This window comes from Scatophagus argus, chromosome 6, assembly GCF_020382885.2.
Source record: "Scatophagus argus isolate fScaArg1 chromosome 6, fScaArg1.pri, whole genome shotgun sequence".
Taxonomy (NCBI): Eukaryota; Metazoa; Chordata; class Actinopteri; family Scatophagidae; genus Scatophagus; species Scatophagus argus.
The window spans coordinates 19867218-19885256 of NC_058498.1; the positions used below are offsets into that span (position 1 = coordinate 19867218).

At 41.1% G+C, this 18039-nt stretch overlaps 1 protein-coding gene across 15 annotated transcripts in view; it reads left to right on the forward strand.

Annotated features, from left to right (window-relative positions):
• The first annotated feature begins 399 nt into the window (after positions 1 to 399).
• The window catches only part of fryl (furry homolog, like), a 65598-nt gene continuing 47958 nt past the window's right edge, over positions 400 to 18039 (forward strand). For 7 of the 15 annotated variants that reach the window (XM_046392760.1, XM_046392761.1, XM_046392763.1 and 4 more), the window contains exon 1: positions 9167 to 10563. In XM_046392760.1, coding sequence (XP_046248716.1) covers positions 10344 to 10563 — 220 coding nt within the window. In that variant the 5' untranslated portion in view covers positions 9167 to 10343. Of the gene's footprint in view, positions 634 to 666; positions 816 to 2174; positions 4600 to 4683; positions 4783 to 5497; positions 5557 to 9166; positions 10564 to 13891; positions 17133 to 18039 lie in introns of those variants that run through there. The other 8 variants (XM_046392767.1, XM_046392768.1, XM_046392771.1 and 5 more) reach the window with 7 other exon arrangements.

Genomic DNA, 18039 nt, shown 5'->3' on the forward strand with positions numbered 1-18039 from the left:
ACCTTATAACAGACTGATCATAACCTCTAATTCTAAATAGCAGGGTTGCCATGAGTTCTTAATTGTAGATTTGAATTCTCATTTTCATAGTTTGCAAGATTTTTTACCACTTCTAACAAGGAAGTAGCCCTCGAGTAATTGTTACATCAACATGAGTCCTTATTTGTGCCATGTGTAGTGCAGGCTTACCCACAAAGCATATTGGTGGAACCCCATACGGACACTGCAGCTCGACTCCTCCGAGTATCCGCCTAGTCGTGCAAATTTCGGTGTACGCTGATGGAGAGAAAAAGTGGACCCATGTGAACGTCACCCTCAGCACGTCATCCAATCAACAGGTCGTTTTTCAGGATTGCCACGTATTTTGTGAAATAGAAAGCTGTATTTTATGTAGGCGTTCATTATAGTAGCCAATCATCGTCGAGGAGGCGGGACAAACAGACTACCGACTGTTCTGACAGTGGAGCTCACCCAACACCGAAAACAGACTAAGAAAAAAAATCACACCACTACGCAAATCCTTCCAATGGAGGAGGGTCAGGACGTTGCAGCTTGTTCGGCGAATGAAAAGAACGTCTGCAAGCTAGCCACATAGCTCAACTAAAGGGAGAGGAAACAAAAGTTGTGAGTAATGTCAGTTTAACGAATATTGAAGTAATTGAAGACATTGCGGTTGCTATCTAATGTAGTTAACGTTGGCTTACGTCAAGTTCCGTGATTAACTTTGCCGTTGAGGTTAACGTTAGCTTTCCAACTGTGGTATCAAAATTGGCTGCCATAGCATGCTAAAGAAGGAGTTTGGCTCATCTGCTAGTGTGAGTTAATCGCCAAGCTATCTTGCAAGTTTAATCGTAGACATTTGTGTTTTCGCTGCCAAATACCTAACTGGGCTGGTAACATTGCTATGATACTAGTATGATGAACGTTAACTTGAAACGTTTGTTGACAACTGGCCGGTCATCTAAATCAAGTCGCTGCTACTGCTGCTGCTAGTTAGCCCTCTGCTAAACATTAGCAGTTTGGTTAACACAGTATTAACAGCAGGCTAGTTGCTAACTAAACGATAGTATGAACGTTACCTCACTATGTATTGTTGAATTTTAATGTAGCTAGTTCAGTTTCTGGTCAGAGTTTTGTCCTAGTAATAAGACAGATTCGTGTCAGACAATAAAGCCATTACTAAATTTGTATGTTGTGTTGCAGTATCAAAATAACCACAGTTAACTCAGTGAACTCAGTGTTTTTTTTAAATGTATTTGTGTTGTGATGTGCTTGGGGCATAAAACATTGAAACTAAGCTGCGATATTTTGCTTGTATCTAAAAGACTACCTTTGAGGTAGAGACTTTTTTAAGATAGCGTGTTCGAAAGGACTAAGCCATAACATGCCCAAGCATGGTGGTTCTAATGCCTTGGAACAACAGTGAGAAAACTGTCAGTATTGTATCTAACATTTCTCTGAGGACTTCATTCTACTCGTTGAGAGTGCATCTGACATACAATGAAGCATTTGTTCGTTCTGTAGAGCCTGAAGTAGTGGCACTTGGGCACAGACAAGAATCTGGTCAGTCTGTTGTGTGATTGGAGGTGGAGAAGACCAAACTATTTCAGACGAAGGCATGGTGATAGAAGAAAAGTCATTTTGTGTTCGCTCGTGAGGCTGGACTATGCTCTAAGTAATGAAAACTTTGTTGTGCATTTTTGTATTTAAAAGTTGAAAGGTTTTTTGTATTACAGTGTTATTTGTTGCTCATCTAATAGTACTGCAATATACCAGGCCAGATGGCTACTGCAACGAAGTGGCACACATGGCATTTTATACACAAGAGTGTGCAATGTTGTGCTAACCCCACCCCAGCCTACTAGATCATCAGTCTTCACAAATGGTTGATCCCTCTTCGTCCCTGCAAGGATAAGCTTCTGATGGCAGTACAGATGTGTAGCCCTGCGTATTTCTTTGTACATGCACAAACTAGAGGGAATCCCCTCAGATTGCAGATAGATGTCTATCTGGGACATACTTCCAGTGAATTAGTGTGTTTGGTTTAATCTGGTAAGACATTAATGGTGTTGAAGAGTAAGGAGATGAAAAACTGAGCTCCATAAAATGCCCCCACAGTGGTCCCACTCCAACCTTCCTCCTACAAGGATTAACTCTGCATTTCAGGGGTATCTACTAAAATATGATATAATATGAAAATAACTCAAATCTTAATTTATCTTTTCATTGTATTAAGCCAAAAACGTTGGTTGTTTTTAGATGTTGTGGTATGTTTGAACTCTGCAGCAGTGATCGATTGCTCTTTTGGGGTATCATAATATCAGAGGCAGTTTTTTTTTTCATACAGCTTGTTTTGTTGTTTGAGTTTTTTCCTACTCCTAACCTTCACCTTGGAGAAAGAAAACATAATGGGCCTAAAACAAATAATTTGGATGTTCCAGCACCTGCTACTATGCCTGTTGCCCTCACAGCAGTTAACCTAGTTTTGTATGGGCAGTTCCTAAAGGGAATTATGATTGCCCTGCTCTAAAACGCCTTGAGCTCTCTGTGTCATATAATATCAGTTGTCACTTGTTTGGCCAGATCAGAGTAGATGACCTCTTGTTTAAACCTAGCCTGACCATTTGGATCCAGGTGTGTGTGTATTTGCACATGGCTAACTTATTAACCAGACAACTGAACAAATAATCCTTATAGGAACTGCACAAAATGGCTTGCTGTTCATTTAAATATTGTTCCCATTCAAATCCTCTTTATTCCAGTACACATCCTTAGGTCATTTTGCCCTACGTATGAGCACTGAACACAAGTTCTTTTTTTCTAGAACACCAAAGATTGAACAGTGTTGCTGTGCCCTTTCATTCTGTTTGAGGGAAATTTGTACGCCATAGTGAAGGCTTCCTGTGAAACAATGAAGATAAGAATTCTTATGAGTTGTAATGCATAGTAGCCTTTCTGAGTCAGTTTAACAAAATGACATGTCTTGAAACTGGATGAGAGGTGAGACATCTTCAGCAACCTAAAAGAAATCCATTTGCCTTTGCTTCTAGCACTTGAACTTCAAACTGACTTTCTGTGGTTCTGTGTTCAGAGTAGGAATGTGCATTGGCAATAAAATTTTCTTTGTATGGTCTCAGAACAGTGGGATCTGCATTTGTATTTATCTCAGTCTCTGTAAAAAACAAATTGAACCTTGGTCACAAATCTTTACATGTAAACTATCAATGATTTTTTTTTTGTTTGAGAGTTGATAAAGTATCACAAAACTTGATACCACAGGTCAAGTGTGTCAGTATTTTTTTTTATGCCCCCAGTTTAAAGGTAATAAATATTTAAGCACAGCATCACTTACTCTGATTTACATGGGTTAGGCATGCTTTTCATTGATTCCACTGAAAGACTTGCTGCATTGTAGCACACAATAAGGATGGAGTCTAGCTAGAAATAACCTATAATTGAGCCCTGCTGAGGAAGATTATCCTTGGCTTTGGGAGAGAGCGTTTGGAGCATAATTGATGTTTGGGTCTGCCTTCGCCAAAGAAACCACCCTGTCTTTGCCCTCAACATGGCCTCAGCGGAGTTACTGGTGTTTCTGCCATATTTAGATCCACTGATGGCACATTAATGTTTTGTATTTTCTGGCTGTATGTGCTGTCCAGACTATGATAAAGATAAGAGGACTGTCTGTTGAAACATGCAAAAAGGTGTTTGATAATGCACTTCCCTTTGCAGTCGGAAGAAGCCAGTAATGTTTCTGGTCAAGAAGTAGTGATTACAACAGGGCCAGGCCTGTCATTTAGTGTTGGAGGGAGCCAGATATAGGCTGTTCCCCCTTTTGTCCAGTTTACTGACACTGTCTATTTCTGAATATGAGCATGACCAAATTCGTCAAGACAATCATGGTGAATACATTGCATTAGTATTTGTTTTCCAAATTTTCATATGCAGCTGGCATTCCTCTGTAAGGTGAACTTGAAGGAAACTGCACAGAATTGTCGCAGGCTGCTGGAAATTGATATGTGGCGGAAAGCTAAAGGGAACACAGTGAAATGAGATGGGACATTCTTGTCTTTGTCAGGGATATCTCTTATATCCTGGATTGGCATTCAGCTACCTATTTGCACAGTCCTTGCTGTTTGTGGGAAGTTGCAGGGCAATATTAAATTAAGTCAGGTTAACCATTGATCAGAACAGTTATGCTCTGTTGACCTTTAGCCGTTCTTGCATGTTGCAGTTGCATCACAATATACAATGTTTAAACTCCTTAAGCGTACACAGATCTTGAAATGAACCCAGTTGTTAGAAGAATTATCAAGCTATGTTGAGATATGAGATGTTTTGGCACAGCCAGAGAAATGCGTGTGTTTGAGAACTTAAATACAGAGCAGGAGCTTAGTCTGTCGCTGTTTGCTACAGTGTTCAGGATGTGTACAGGGTTTGGCTTACCCTTTTTCTTTCTGTGGTCACACTTTTTCGTTTTTGGAGTCGCTGAGTTGGAACAGGAAGTCAGATGTATTATTCACAGGTCTGTCAGCGTGAGAAGCAAGTGATTGCATCTGAGAGTTTTTCTTTGCTGTGTTTGTGGCGTGTGGGATAAAGGTATGTCACTTTGACTTTTGGGTACTCAAGGTTTTTGTTTTGACTTGATATCTACGCTGACCTGTTCTCACCATCTGTCCACAGTTCAGAGTGGATGTTCTCACACCTCAACTTCTCTGTCTGGCTGCTGTGTGACTCAGTGGCTTGTTCTTCCTTCCTTCGTTTGACTACCGTTTGATAATGGTTAGAAGTTTCTATTCTCTTCTGAGTAGTCACTGGGTTATTTTTTCTTATTGTACTGACCCCCCCCCCCCCCTTTTTTTAAGCTTTTTTTAAAGTTATAAATGTACTATATATTGGACTGAGACAGACAGTAACAGTTGAATGACAGCATGGGAGATGGCCCGTTTGTAGAATGAACCTCTTTCATCCACTATGATGATAAACTGGATGGAAAGTCTAATTTTGGAGGCTCTGATTGCTTATGTAACAGCCTCTTGGATGTAGTGTGTAATCTTCAGATTATTGCTCCACTCAGGAGGAGGTTTTAATCCTGTCTCAGCACAGAGCAAACCAGACTGAAGCCAACATTAGGTCGACCTATCACTCTGTTGTGACCAAGGCTGCGCTGTCCAACAGCTCTCTACAGGATATTGTTCTGTGTCATGGCAAACCATGACTGAGCTCAACCTAAATAAACATAGAATTGAACCTGCTCCGTCAGTGTCAACAAGAACGTTCAAAATTGTACTGTATGTAATGAAAGATATATTTTGATGTCTGTTAAACATAGTAGTGTTCATGTATTAAGTCAAATTAAATTGGATCTAACTTGAATTTTAGATGAAAATAGCATATTTTGAGTCATGTTTAAAGGCTAATGTAGTTGGTTTGTCCATTTTCTTGCTGGTGTGCTGTTTAGTTATTAAAGATACGATTTCTGTGTTCTCTGTTGCAGATTGAACTCGTGGACCCTCGTTCTCTTTCCAGGTGCAGCCCCTGCTCTATGGCCTTAAGGTACGTCACACGGGTTTAGCGGGTAGTGTTCCACTGTGTGGTTTAGGTTTTACACAAACTGCGAGCTAAGTAGTGTGGGAATGGGCAGGGTGTTGGATTAATCTCTTTGTTTGCTTTGCTGAATTCTGAAAATGACAGTGGAGTAAAAAGTATTGTTTCTGCTTTTTTCTTGCTGTCATTCCCTTTGCTTGGATAACTTGGTTTGTGTCAGTAAATGTTGTTAAATTTTGTCCGTGCTGCAGTCAGGCCAGAAGTTTGAAACACTGTTGCATATACAGGGCTGTGTGTGTATAATGTATATATTTAGATTCATCAGACTTTCAGTCTGACATAGACTGTTAAAATGGGGAGACAGAGGCTTCTGGTTTGGCTCATATCATCTGTGTTTACAGTATAATGTGAATCATGAGTCAATATTGTGATTTATTTTCAGTTTTAAAAAACAAACAAGTAAATAAGAAAACCGGTCATCTAACATTTCAATATTAAAATCAAAACATGAAGATCATGTCCAATGCACCAACATTCTTTAGTCAAGTCACAGCACAGAGTGAAGCTTTTGGCGGAAGAAAAGCATGTTTATATCGAATTAAAATAGCATATATGTTACCACTGAGTAATAACTAAAAACAAAACAAAAAATAGGAAGCAGAATGCCTCATGTTTGTCACATTGTCATGTTTCTGGTTAAGTCATGTTCTGCAAATAAGGAACTGTACGGGTTGTGAAGTTAAATTGAACCGGTCGGTTCCTCTAAATAGTGCATTTCCAGGGATGAGCATCATCTCAGAATGGTAATTGGTCAGGATGGAAAAGAGGATCATTTTGAGGCAGGGTCTGGTCAGGTCACATTCTCACATTCTCCAGCAGTGACAACCAAGCTCTCTGTGGGATGCCTCTCAACTGTCAGTCAGGACAGGGAAAAACCAGCCTGACGTCTTTATCTGAGTCTGTGAATGTTGAACATTGCATTTCTTGTTCCTGTTTGCAGAGGAATGAACATGCATACAAACTTAATTTGTAGGTTCCCAGATGTGAAAGGTCCAAGTAGTTGGACAGAGTAGCAATGTTCAATAATCGCGCAGAGGTTGTGAGAGGCAGAAGGTGCTGTGTATTGTAAGCAAAAAGAGAGTACAAATGTCGCCCATATGTGTGCAAGTCTTTCAAGTGGTGTATTTGTTGTGGTACAACCTGCAACAACATTTTCATTTGGGTTTTCTTAATAGAATGAATATATAGGTGTTATTAGCTATATAGCGGAAACACTGTAAATTACGAGTGCAAATTTTAATGAGGGAATCTTAAAAATTAAATTGGAAGTAGGCAAATTAATGGTATTGCCGTGGTTACACTAAAGACATTCTTCATGTAAAGAGGGACCAAGGCAGTCACTTACACACATGAGCACAAGTGTAATTTTATGGCTTCATAACTTCAGGTTATACTTCAGATTCCTGCACAGCAAGGTAGGATCCTAGCTTCAATAGTTTGGTTGCTGTTTGTACCATTAGAGGGCAGTGCAACATTGTTTTGATATTCTGCTTACTTGACATGGACCTGGAACTGTTTACTGACATCAAGTGGTGGAGTAGCACTTCAGATATGCGCATACCCAAGAGCGATCAACATGACTGCAACATGGTTGTGTTGACAGTATACTGACCAACCACCCCAGCTGACTGCATTACCGCACTCTGACTTCTGGGCCCCAGCCCACTAGTTTTCCTGTTTTCTCCTGCATGAAAGCAGAACAAGGCAAAGGCGGGTGGGACCCTGAAAGGCATAGGAACGCTGCACATTGTTCACAGAGCTTCCTCTTCCACATTCCTGGACTGATTGGGATCTGGGCCTCCTGTGCAGGAGTATTGTTCTAACTCAACAGCACCACAGACCTGGCCCCAGCAAATCACAGCTGCCTTCACTGACCATTGTGGTGCTGAGGCCGGGTGATGGCTATCTTTGCCTCATCAGTCATCTCTCTCTCTCTTGTTCTCTGACTCATTTAGTGATTCTTAACCAGGATCTGCTGCCTCAGCCTCTCTGCATCTTTGCTTAGGCTTCAGTCTTGCACTATCCCAGTTCCATGTTCTTCCTTGCAACTTAATATTGCAAATATTCTCTTTCTCCCTGGCGCCCAGTAGATTTAAATTTTTTTTCCCTTTGTCCAGATCAGTTGGTGTAATATGAAGGGTCAACCAGTATATAGAATATTACAAAGGTTAAATCAGTGCGGAACTACAAATCAGTTCCTGCTGTGTAGGTGTCCGGCCGAAATATTTGGAACTATTAACTATTTAACTTATTAACCTGCCACCTTTAGAGCCTGGTGCTTTTGTAAGTAAGCCAAAATGTTGTTGTTTTTTAATATTGTAAATTATGAATGTTTGGAATACATTTTGCAATAATTAAATGCAATTGAGTGGGGGAAAAAAATTGCACCAGTTCAGTGAGTATTACCCTCCCCCCCCCCAAAAAAAAAGAAAATAAAAAAAAAAAGAAAAGTGTCACTGAGTCAGAGTCCAGTTCTCACAAGCTTTCTGGTGGTTTGCCATCAAATCTTGCTGAGTATTCTCTTCTTTTCTTGCTGGATGTGCTTTCTGCCAGCTGGCCTCTAGGGGGCAGAGTTTTTGCAAAACTGCTGCATTGTATTCTTCGTTATGTTAACTCTGCAAGCAAGGTTTGATGCTGGATAAATGTCACAAAAAAGCATTTTTGTAACCAGCTACTACATTTGTTTTGCAGTGTTTTCAGAAATCACACAAATCACACAGAGTGATAATGTTGATTTATTTTTTTCTTTTACTTTCTGTCTCAGGATCTTGAGACTTGAGTTTATAGACTGAAATTATGTCATGGAAATTTTCACATGCTGCAGTAAAATGTGTAAGCACTTGCATAGTAGGTCTCTATACACACTTAAAAGTCTTAAACACTGTTCATTTTTTTCCCTAGTGCCTTTAACCAAAGAAATACTTCTATGTGAAGGGGAAGGTCCCCCTGGGGGAAAAAAAAAAAGAATAGTTCTTTGGGATCTTACTAACATGTATTTTGTATGTAGTTAAAAGAGACTCAAAAACTACCGTTTTAGTATTGACTGAAGCATGCGATTATTGACCATGTGGAGCAAAATGACTCCAAAACCAACAAATAAAAATGTAGCCATGACACAGTTTGCTTCTCATGCTGTAATGGCTAAGCAAAAGTCGCAAAGAATCTGATTCTGGCCACCTGACAGATGAAAGTTGATCCATTTTTCATTTGCCTCTGATTCAGTTTTTGTTCTTTTGACTTGCTAGAGGTGCAACTTTCTAACCAGCATCTTGTTTACTTTGGCTCACTGCTGTTTTGTGCAAGACGGATGGCAGCATACACCTGCCTCGTCCTGCAGGAAATGAACAGTTGGTATTGTATGCGAGTGAATTGTTGAGACTCTCTGAGACTCAACCACAGGGTCTGTGTGTGGCCAGAAAAGCGATGACTTAAAAGAGGGTTAAAAGACTGCAAGAATGAGTTTTAATTCCCATTGGGTTCTGTAGCACTGCCAGCGCTTTCATAATATATATTTTATAATATATATATTTTTTTTTAATTAGAGCGTCCTCAGACAAGTATTGTACTGTTTTGTGTTGGTTTATTGTGGTGCAGAGGTATGATGAATCAGCAGAAATGGCACATCTTAAAAGTGTTTTAACAGTTTGCTGCACACCAGTGCCACAGTCATCTCTAATTTTTCTGGAGTGTTACTGCCTTGTGTTGCTATTGAGGATTTGCTGTGTTGGTGCTTGGATGGCCTATTAATTTTTGCACTAAGTCCCAGAGAACAGCAAATTGATGATTTCTTTAGGCTGTGAGTTTTTTATGAGAGTCAGCACAGTCTAGTCCCCTCTCAGTCCTCAGCTTGGAATATTTGGAAGGGTTTGAGTTTGCTGCAGGTACAAGCTGTGCAGCCAAGTCAGAGCACAGCAGTCTGTCATTACCCCCATATCACAGACCTCCATCACTTTGCTCATTCTGCTTCTCTTCATAATAACTTAGTACTGTCAAGCAGAAATGAAAGTAAAGGGAGGGGTGCTCTTGTTATACGAGTAAGTTAGCCAGAAAGCAAATAGGCATCTGTGCTTGTGTATGAATGCCAACAAGTAAAACCATTCCGACAATGATAAGGGCTATCAGTAAATGCAGGTAGGCTAGTATAGCAAACTACACTGAGCTTCCCTGCTTCTCATAGTGCCTGTCAATCTTCTTCCTCTGTTTCACTGGCAAGCAACAGAGGCCAGCAGGGTGTGTCTTGTGTCGTCTCTGTTGTGATTGGCTGGTAGCCCGGGCTTGTTATCTCCTGTGGAACATGTTCTGGTCCCACCCCAGATAGTGCCCTGCCCACTCACAATTACATCACGACCCATGAAAATTGCCATGTCTGTTTGCTTTCCCCTTTCAGTGTGAGCAGACAGGTAATGCTGCGTAAGAAGTTTCTCAATCTGTGTCACTTTGGTTAGCTACAGCAAACAGCGTTTCTTCTACCAGTTAGTCCAGACAAACAACTTAAGAAAACCTGACAGGTGTTGTCGCTTCTGGTCTGTAAGGGCCCTCATATACAGGCCTTGACAGTGAGTGAATGTGTAGCTGTTGCACTGAGGTAGCTGCTGGAGACAGGGACTGTACACTGTCTGCTTGCTTGTCTGTAAATGGGCCAGATGAGACGGACAGATATTTTGTATGGGAGAATGGCATGTCACAGGCTGTTGGATTTCGCACCAGAGTGAAAGAAAGAAAAAGTCTTGTGGAACATGGAGTTTCTGAAGAGCCTGGTCCCCGCTGTCATCTCAGGGGAGGGGCCCATCGAACCAGGGGTAGCTGTGCCCAAGGAGACTGGTCCACGGCTCCTTCGCATGAAACGACTAGGCTTGCTAGTCATGGGACATACCATTGATGAGGATCCGAATATGGATGTAGAGCCAGGGTTCAGCTCCTCTGGGCCTGCCCGCGGTAACCGAACCCGTCTCAAAGGTACAACTGTTCATCTCTGCTCATTACCTAGGCCACTAAATAGGTGCTTCTTATAGTATATATTATTTCAGGGTATGTTAAGCTTTGTCAACAGGTATCTAAAGTTGGGATTTACCCCCACCTGCTTCCTGTACACGTGCCAAAATGCGCATACTTACTCTGTATAGATGCAGGATACTGTACACACACTAGACTTCGGAAATTAACTATATTTTTCAAACAAACAAATATCTAGTTCAGCACTTCCAGAGCTGAACTAGGTATTTGTCACATCCGTCCTGTGCTGTGCTCATACTGTATACAGACACATATATGTGAAAGATGCAGAGCAATGGAGATGATAATATAGTGTCAGTTGCATTAAACTGATGTAGTCTAATTTAATAAAGATATTTGATGTCAGCCTCTCAAATTTTGCAGAAAAAGTAGTTGGCGTACATGGCAGCCCTGGTCTGATAACAGTAACAACGCAAAAGCTGAGTTTATCTACAGTAGATGATTACTATTTTTAACATTTCTGTGAGATTACTTTCTCTTACGGTTCAAAATGATGATTTTGTGAGGGGAAAGAACAGTCTGTCTGTATCAGATCATGCTGTATAGATAAGTGGCTCACAATGACAAAGATCATGCTTATGTTTTTCAGCTTAGTTAGCCAACCGCCTTCCCAAAATGTGACCTCACAGTAGCATTTTAATGGTAGCAAACCAGACAGCCGGAGGAAGCGGAGTTAAGGCTTCATTGTAGCCTGCTGTATCAGCAGTTCTTCGTTAGCTCTTCAATTGCCAACAGTTAATATGATCGTCAATTGCCTTTTAGCTTTTCTTTTGGTTTAACAGCCCTCTGCCTTACTGTGTGAGTTTGTCTCACTGCTCTCATTCACTCAGTTGGCAGCAGCAGGCAGCTGTTTTCCGCAAAAACGCTCTACTGAACAGATTTCATGTTACCTGTTCAGCATCAGAGGTCAGACAAAGTTGGTAAACTAAAAACTTTATTTTGTATATTATCCATGTAGCCCTATATCATAGAAAGATCACTGTGTTGCCACACTGTTTAATTGATGCAGTCGTAACACTGGGCAACAAGAGCATACTTTTTGCTTTTGGGATAGTAATGTGATGATATAAAGTGTTGTGGGAAACCATCAGAGGAAAGCTGTGATGCTGGTTGTTTTTGGAATTCTGAGTCATTTGACTGGCTAAATATTCCCATTACAGCTGTATTAAAAAAGAAAAATGATTGAAATAACTGAGATCACACTTAGTATCTGCAGATATTTAGTATAAGAGAAGTAATAAGGGGGGCTGTCCACTATAAACTCTGCAGCAACAGTTTGAGAGTAACGGCTGTATGAGTTGTGCTGACAATGTTAAATCCTCTGAAGAAGGTCTACCATTGTGTCTATGGATACAGTAGTTAAAGGTTTAGTAGATGTGTGGACACGTGAATTATGTGTGCATGCAGGTCAGTTTGCATCAGCATTGGGGCTTGTCGTCAGCCTCTCCGTATGGCCTTTTTGCAGTGCCTGCCTGTCAGAGCACGCTTGCTCCCTGTTTGCTCGTGGCTGAAGCATGTCTGAGCTCTCCCCTCTGCTCTACTCACCTGGCCTCTTATCATCTAAGAATAGGACTAGACAAGAAAGCTAGCAAAACTAACCACAATAGCAATGATAAGCTGAGTTTTATTTGTCCGTGTTCTGGCTTGGAGCCTTAATGAGCTGTGAAGACAATATAATTTTCACTCAGATAATTTTTGTTTGTGTGTTCAGTCCAGACTATGGATGATCTATTGATATTCCTATTAAAACATGAAAAGACAAATGACTTCTCTATGGACTGGATGGGGTAAATTGTTTTCAAATCTTCCTTTCAGACTGTCTCTTCTTTCTTTCCAAATAAGAAACGTCTGTCATGTTAGAAAAATCTCCTATTTTTATCGTGCTGTTGGTGACAGGAGTCACAATGGTGTGTTATGTAATAAAAGAAGCAATGTGATTACAGCAGCAGTTGAGGTAAGGCGATGTACAGAGGTGGTAGTGTGGTGTCCTCATACCTCAGGATAATTTACCCTTTGTTTAAATCGGAGCTGAGTGCCACTCCCATGTCGTCGGACTGGCATAGCCTGAGTTGGTTTTGAAGGTGGTGCTACTCTTTTCTTTCTGTAATTAGTCTTTCTCTGCACACAGTGACATCAGTTGTTGAATGTAGAGCTGAGTTTTTGGGAAGGGTTTGATTGGGATGGTATTTGGTTAATGGGTGCAGCAGGTTTCCTGTTTGTGGTTTGGGAGTGTTTGGAGCATGTGACTGAACATGAGTGTGCACTGCTGGACTGTACTTGTGGAATGAAACATGCGCATGTGATTTAATGTGAATAGTCCATAGGGTGTGTATCCAGACAGCATGGGCAAACTTATTCATTGAGTTTCTGAAATAATTTTTAGCAAGCAATAGCAAAACAAACCACGTAATTGTGCAGCTCATTGCAGGCTCGGCACTTAGTGGGACTGTAGTGTCATAGATGAGAAGACAAATGCCATGAATCACTGTTACTGCCTTTTCTCCAACTAGCTCTCCAATAAATGCACCTCCATTCCATTGTGAGCAACTTGAAGACAGTTCATTTGAAGAAGTGCTATGACTAAAGAGCTGACATTTTTGGCCCTATGTTAAGATGAGCTTTAATTCAGATTTTCCCGGTGTTCTGCTCAGTCGTTCCACAGAGACAGTACACTTCTGACCTAAGAGTGACTCCTTGCTGAAATGAGTTGGCCCTCTTGATTTCCTCAGCAAATCTTAGAAATAGATTTCAGAGGTGTCATAGAGTTTGAATGCATCTATGGTTTGTCCAAGGAGTTATATATGAAAATGTTTTGGATCCAGACTCGCACAGTTACAGAATATTAAGTTTGACAGGAAAAAATTTGGCCTAGTCTATACATGTGTGTAAAAACAAATCTGAAATCTTATACGCCACTTAAAATCCACTAACATCTGAATATTGTTGTCAATGGGGAAAGCGTACAATCGACATTCATTCCCCAGTCAAATGACCCTGCAGTAGTCATGGTTATATTATCAGCTCCAGCTCAGTTCTGCAGTGATGGAAACATCACATCATTTTGCCCCTTTTCAAGCATGTTGCTATGGATGTTGGTGCGTAAATAGTTTTGTATCCTATAAAAAAAAGTAACCACCCATTGTCACTGGCAACAATGCTGCTTTCTATTGTTCACTATTTTTTGTCAGGAAAACATTAAGGCATACTTGTCAGTTGCCAATTTTAAGTGTGGTGACCAAAAAAGCATGTTATATGTTAAAAAAATATATATCCAAAAAAACCTTTGTCGAAATGTGCAGACATTGTGTCTTGTTAGGTATTGCAAGCAAGTATAGTGTGGCTGGTTCCTGACTTGTGAGTGCGGGGAAGTGAAGAGCTATGCAGGTTGCAGAGTTATGCTTGCACACCCAGACTGCTGTGATGGATCTAAATGGCATGTCCTCTGCAGCCCAGGCACCACTGGGGAGGTCAGGGATTGAATTACAGCTCCTATCGATTATTGTTCCCACCATTGCCCTTCAGAGAGGCCAGGACAGGAAACGCATCCTCCATGCTGTAGGCTCCTGGGAGGAACAGCTCCCCTATACTGTCTGCAGTCAGGATGGCTAGCTGTCAGTCACTGCTCCCTCTTTGTGAATGGAGCTACTATAACTTGCCCTGGTTGTGCATTTAGTTGAGATTATTTAATCAGTGAGCTTTTCTTTCCAGGAAGTCTGCTATGATGTTGTTTATTTGAAGTCCTCAACTTACGTCAGCTCTGTTGGACAGTGGCTCTTAGCTCTAATGTTCCCAGAGAGATGATTTTGTCAGTTATTCCTCAGCATTCCTTAAACAATAAAGCTGGTTTACAGAAAACAGTGCTTGCAGACGCAAGTTCCACATGTTTATATATTAACTCTTTTGCTGATAAAGATGATAATATGAACTCCAATTCTGTTTTTTAAACACAATGTATAAACATTAGGCTACTGTCAAATACTTCTGCCTTTGGAATATTGCCCTGTAGCTTGAGCTCAAGGCTTCAATATATTTTATACTGTTAAGTAGACTGAAGCCTTAAACTCTTGTCATTTGCAAGGAACTTCATGAGACTTGAGACCTGGAATATAGCACTTTTAAACTTTTTAAGTTATATTTGAAAATAATCAAATCGGTACCAACCCTGGAACCTACTAGCTGACTGTTCTTTCATGCGCCCCTGCACTTGCATTGGGTAGCAGAACTTGAAATGGATTTAGAATTAATGACTCTGTGAAAGAGCAAAGTAGTCTATATGTAGGCTAAATTTAAAATGTTTCACTAGAAAAAAAATCATACATTACACAGTTGAAACAAACAAAAATTGCAAAACAATAATCAAACAAAAAATGTTCCAAACCAGATCTGTTGCTCTGTTGTCATCCGCTTTTTGGGAAATATACCTGTTAGTTTGTGGACTGATATGAAAATAATATTGACCTTCTTATTTCACTCTCAGCAAGATGTCCCAAAAACTGCAAACTATTCCCTTGATGTAAGACCAATTTTGAATGAAATCTGTAACATTGTGAGACTGCTGTTGATCAACAGGGAACATTGAAATGTCTCATCATATTATCTGCATACCACTGTATGCCAAACTTCCAAGATGTCATCAAATGAAATAAAGTGTTATGTAATTGCTTCGACTGTAAAGAATCTGTGCCTGTTTATTACAAGGCAGACTTTCACAGTGGAAGCAGTGCATCAGGGTAGCACCAGCCAGGGCTTGACAAAGCATCTGCTTGTGCTATGTTTGTTTGCAATGAGCTCTGCCTCATTTTGCATAACTTGTGTAGTGGAGAACATGTGACAGAGGAGAGAGAGACTGAGGGCGAGAGAGAAATGAAGACTAAACTAAAAGAAGACAAAGAGCGTTTGTCTATCCCAGTGCTGTTCCCTTCAGAATATTTTGTTGACAAACTTAATCCTGTGCTTGACTACAAATGGCTTGATGTCATGTGATTCTGTTTTTAAGTCTCTGTGATAACAGGAAGTACTGCCATCAACACAAGATTAAATAACATATCAGATGAATCAGGTGTCTGTCTCTCTTGCTTGCTCACTCACATTCACAAAAACGCACAGGGCTGTTTTCCAACTACTGCGGTGTGTAGTGAGTTTGTTTATCATTCTGTGTGTTACTATGCCCGGTAGCTTTTGGACATAGCAATGATGTAATGCCTATGACTCCACTGGGTGTGAACGGTTAGCTCAACAGATAGATTAGCTGTGGTCATTTTTGCGATGAACTGAGATTAGAAAGCACCATTAACGTGATATCAACTACTCATGGTTTGGTCATATGTGAGGTTACATACCTCATTCTTTCTGGGTGCACCTCAAATGCAGTTTGCTTTGTTTTGTAGAATAAGAGAATATATGGCAGGTGTAGTTCAGGAACATTGTATTTTTATAATTTTGGAGCTGAGATCTCTCTAGGAGTGGGACTGCTAGTTATGGCGTGTGCGTGTTCCCATGTTCAGTTTAATCTCACTTTTTTCTCCTCCATCCTACCATTCTTTCCTTTCCGTCCTACTGCAGTCAGGGATGACGCATCAGTATTACTGTGGAGCTTACAGGAAGTGTCCTCTTGATAGGCCAGTGGAGAGGCAGCACAGTAACAGCTCAGACATGCGTATGCGTTGCTGAACCGCATCCAGGGAACACTCGCAGCATTTTGATGACATCACCCCCACTCTGCTCCCGCCTCCCTCTGTTTTCTGTTGAAACAAGCTCCCTCTCACTCTGAGAGGAAAGAGCAGGCATCAGTAAAAGAACAAGAGCTAGCTCGGAAGGGGAGGGGCTGCTCGTGAGCGAATGGAAAGAGAGGAAGAGAGCTTTGGGGGGAGGTGGAGGGTGGCTGACGGTGTTAGTGGGCTGGGACTGGCACACACATACACACAGGAAGAGAAGAGGAGAGGGAATATTGCAGTGCATTGTTAAGACTTCTATCGTGTACTGTTCTGCTGCTGTTTCTCTCCCATCAGGAGCAAAAGTTCTCACGCAGTTTTGTCCTTTGTCGTTCTGGATTTTTCTGTGCTGAAATGGGGATGAGGGACTCTGTGGACTGGCAAGTGGGCAGAAGGCACTGAGGTGGAATACTTCTCTAACTAGCCAGGCTATGCTCTCTCTTCTCTCTTCTCCCGGCACAGTTTCACTCTTCACTGATCTAGGTGGCAGAGGACAAACTGGTAGCACTTCTTGGATCTGTTTTCCTCTGCAGCTGCTCACGTTGTTCAGGATGATGCCTTCAACTAGCACCTGTGGAGGGTAGTTTTCAGCTCCAGTCAGGGGTGAGGAGCTGCAAATGTGAGGTGTTTATTTCTTGAAGTGGAATGTTTGGGTGGTGTGAAATGACAGTGACAGGAGCCCTGTAAAATTTGCGCCCCCTGGTGAAGCCTAACTTTTGAGAGCCGCCATGCTGAGCCTGCAGGATTCGGTCTTCTTTGAGATCAGCATCAAATCTCTGCTCAAGTCTTGGAGTAGCAGCTGTGAGTACCTCGCCAAGCTTGCACTCATGTTTACATACCACACTTGGCCACTAGACTTATCTGCCATACACAACCGGCAGAAGCCGTGCAGCACTGTACATGTTTGCATGCAGTACAACCCATGCTTGGAGAAACCATTAAAGTGGTTATTAATGGAGTTGTCAACATGACTGATGATGTTTAGTACAGGTTTGTTTGATGTGTATGCGGGCTGCAGCTGTGTCAGCCTACCTTCTTCCTCCTGCTCATGATTGTTCCTGGTTCCTGGGTGTCCCATAGATAATGATTCTACTGATGAGCATCTGCTGATAACAGGACATAGGTGGACTAGAAGTACTCTCTGTGTTACTCTGAAGAGTTGACTGCCTCTAGTTTTCTTTTACATTTTCTATCTTTTGTTAACAAGTTTTTAACATTCAGATCTCCCCTAGCAGCATTCAACACAATCGTCATCCCTCTTTTTCATCCTACTTTTATAACCCTCCCATCTCTTCTGAGTTAGCTAATGTTTCCCTACTATTGATCTGTCTTGTGGTTTCCTCATATTATTAGCTTCCCATTCAGCGCATATTACATCAGGACTGGCTCTTCAGTCAGACTGAACTATAGTAATGGGCAAAAGTGGACAATAAACAGCAGTTGAAATTTTCCAATTTTACCTACATTAGAAATTACACACTAACCTATTTCATGTGCAGCATATGCACTTTTTTCTAATACATTTTTAATGTAGTTTTGGAAAATAACAACTGATGTTTGGTGTGGGCTTCAGTTGCTGTGTACGGCAGCAGGGCTTTGTTCTTGTTTACACTTGCCTCACATTTGGCTCTCCACAACTGTTTGCGCACAGTTAACACATAGTCGACAACACAGATTTGATGTGACTGCAGAAACTAAGCTACACAAA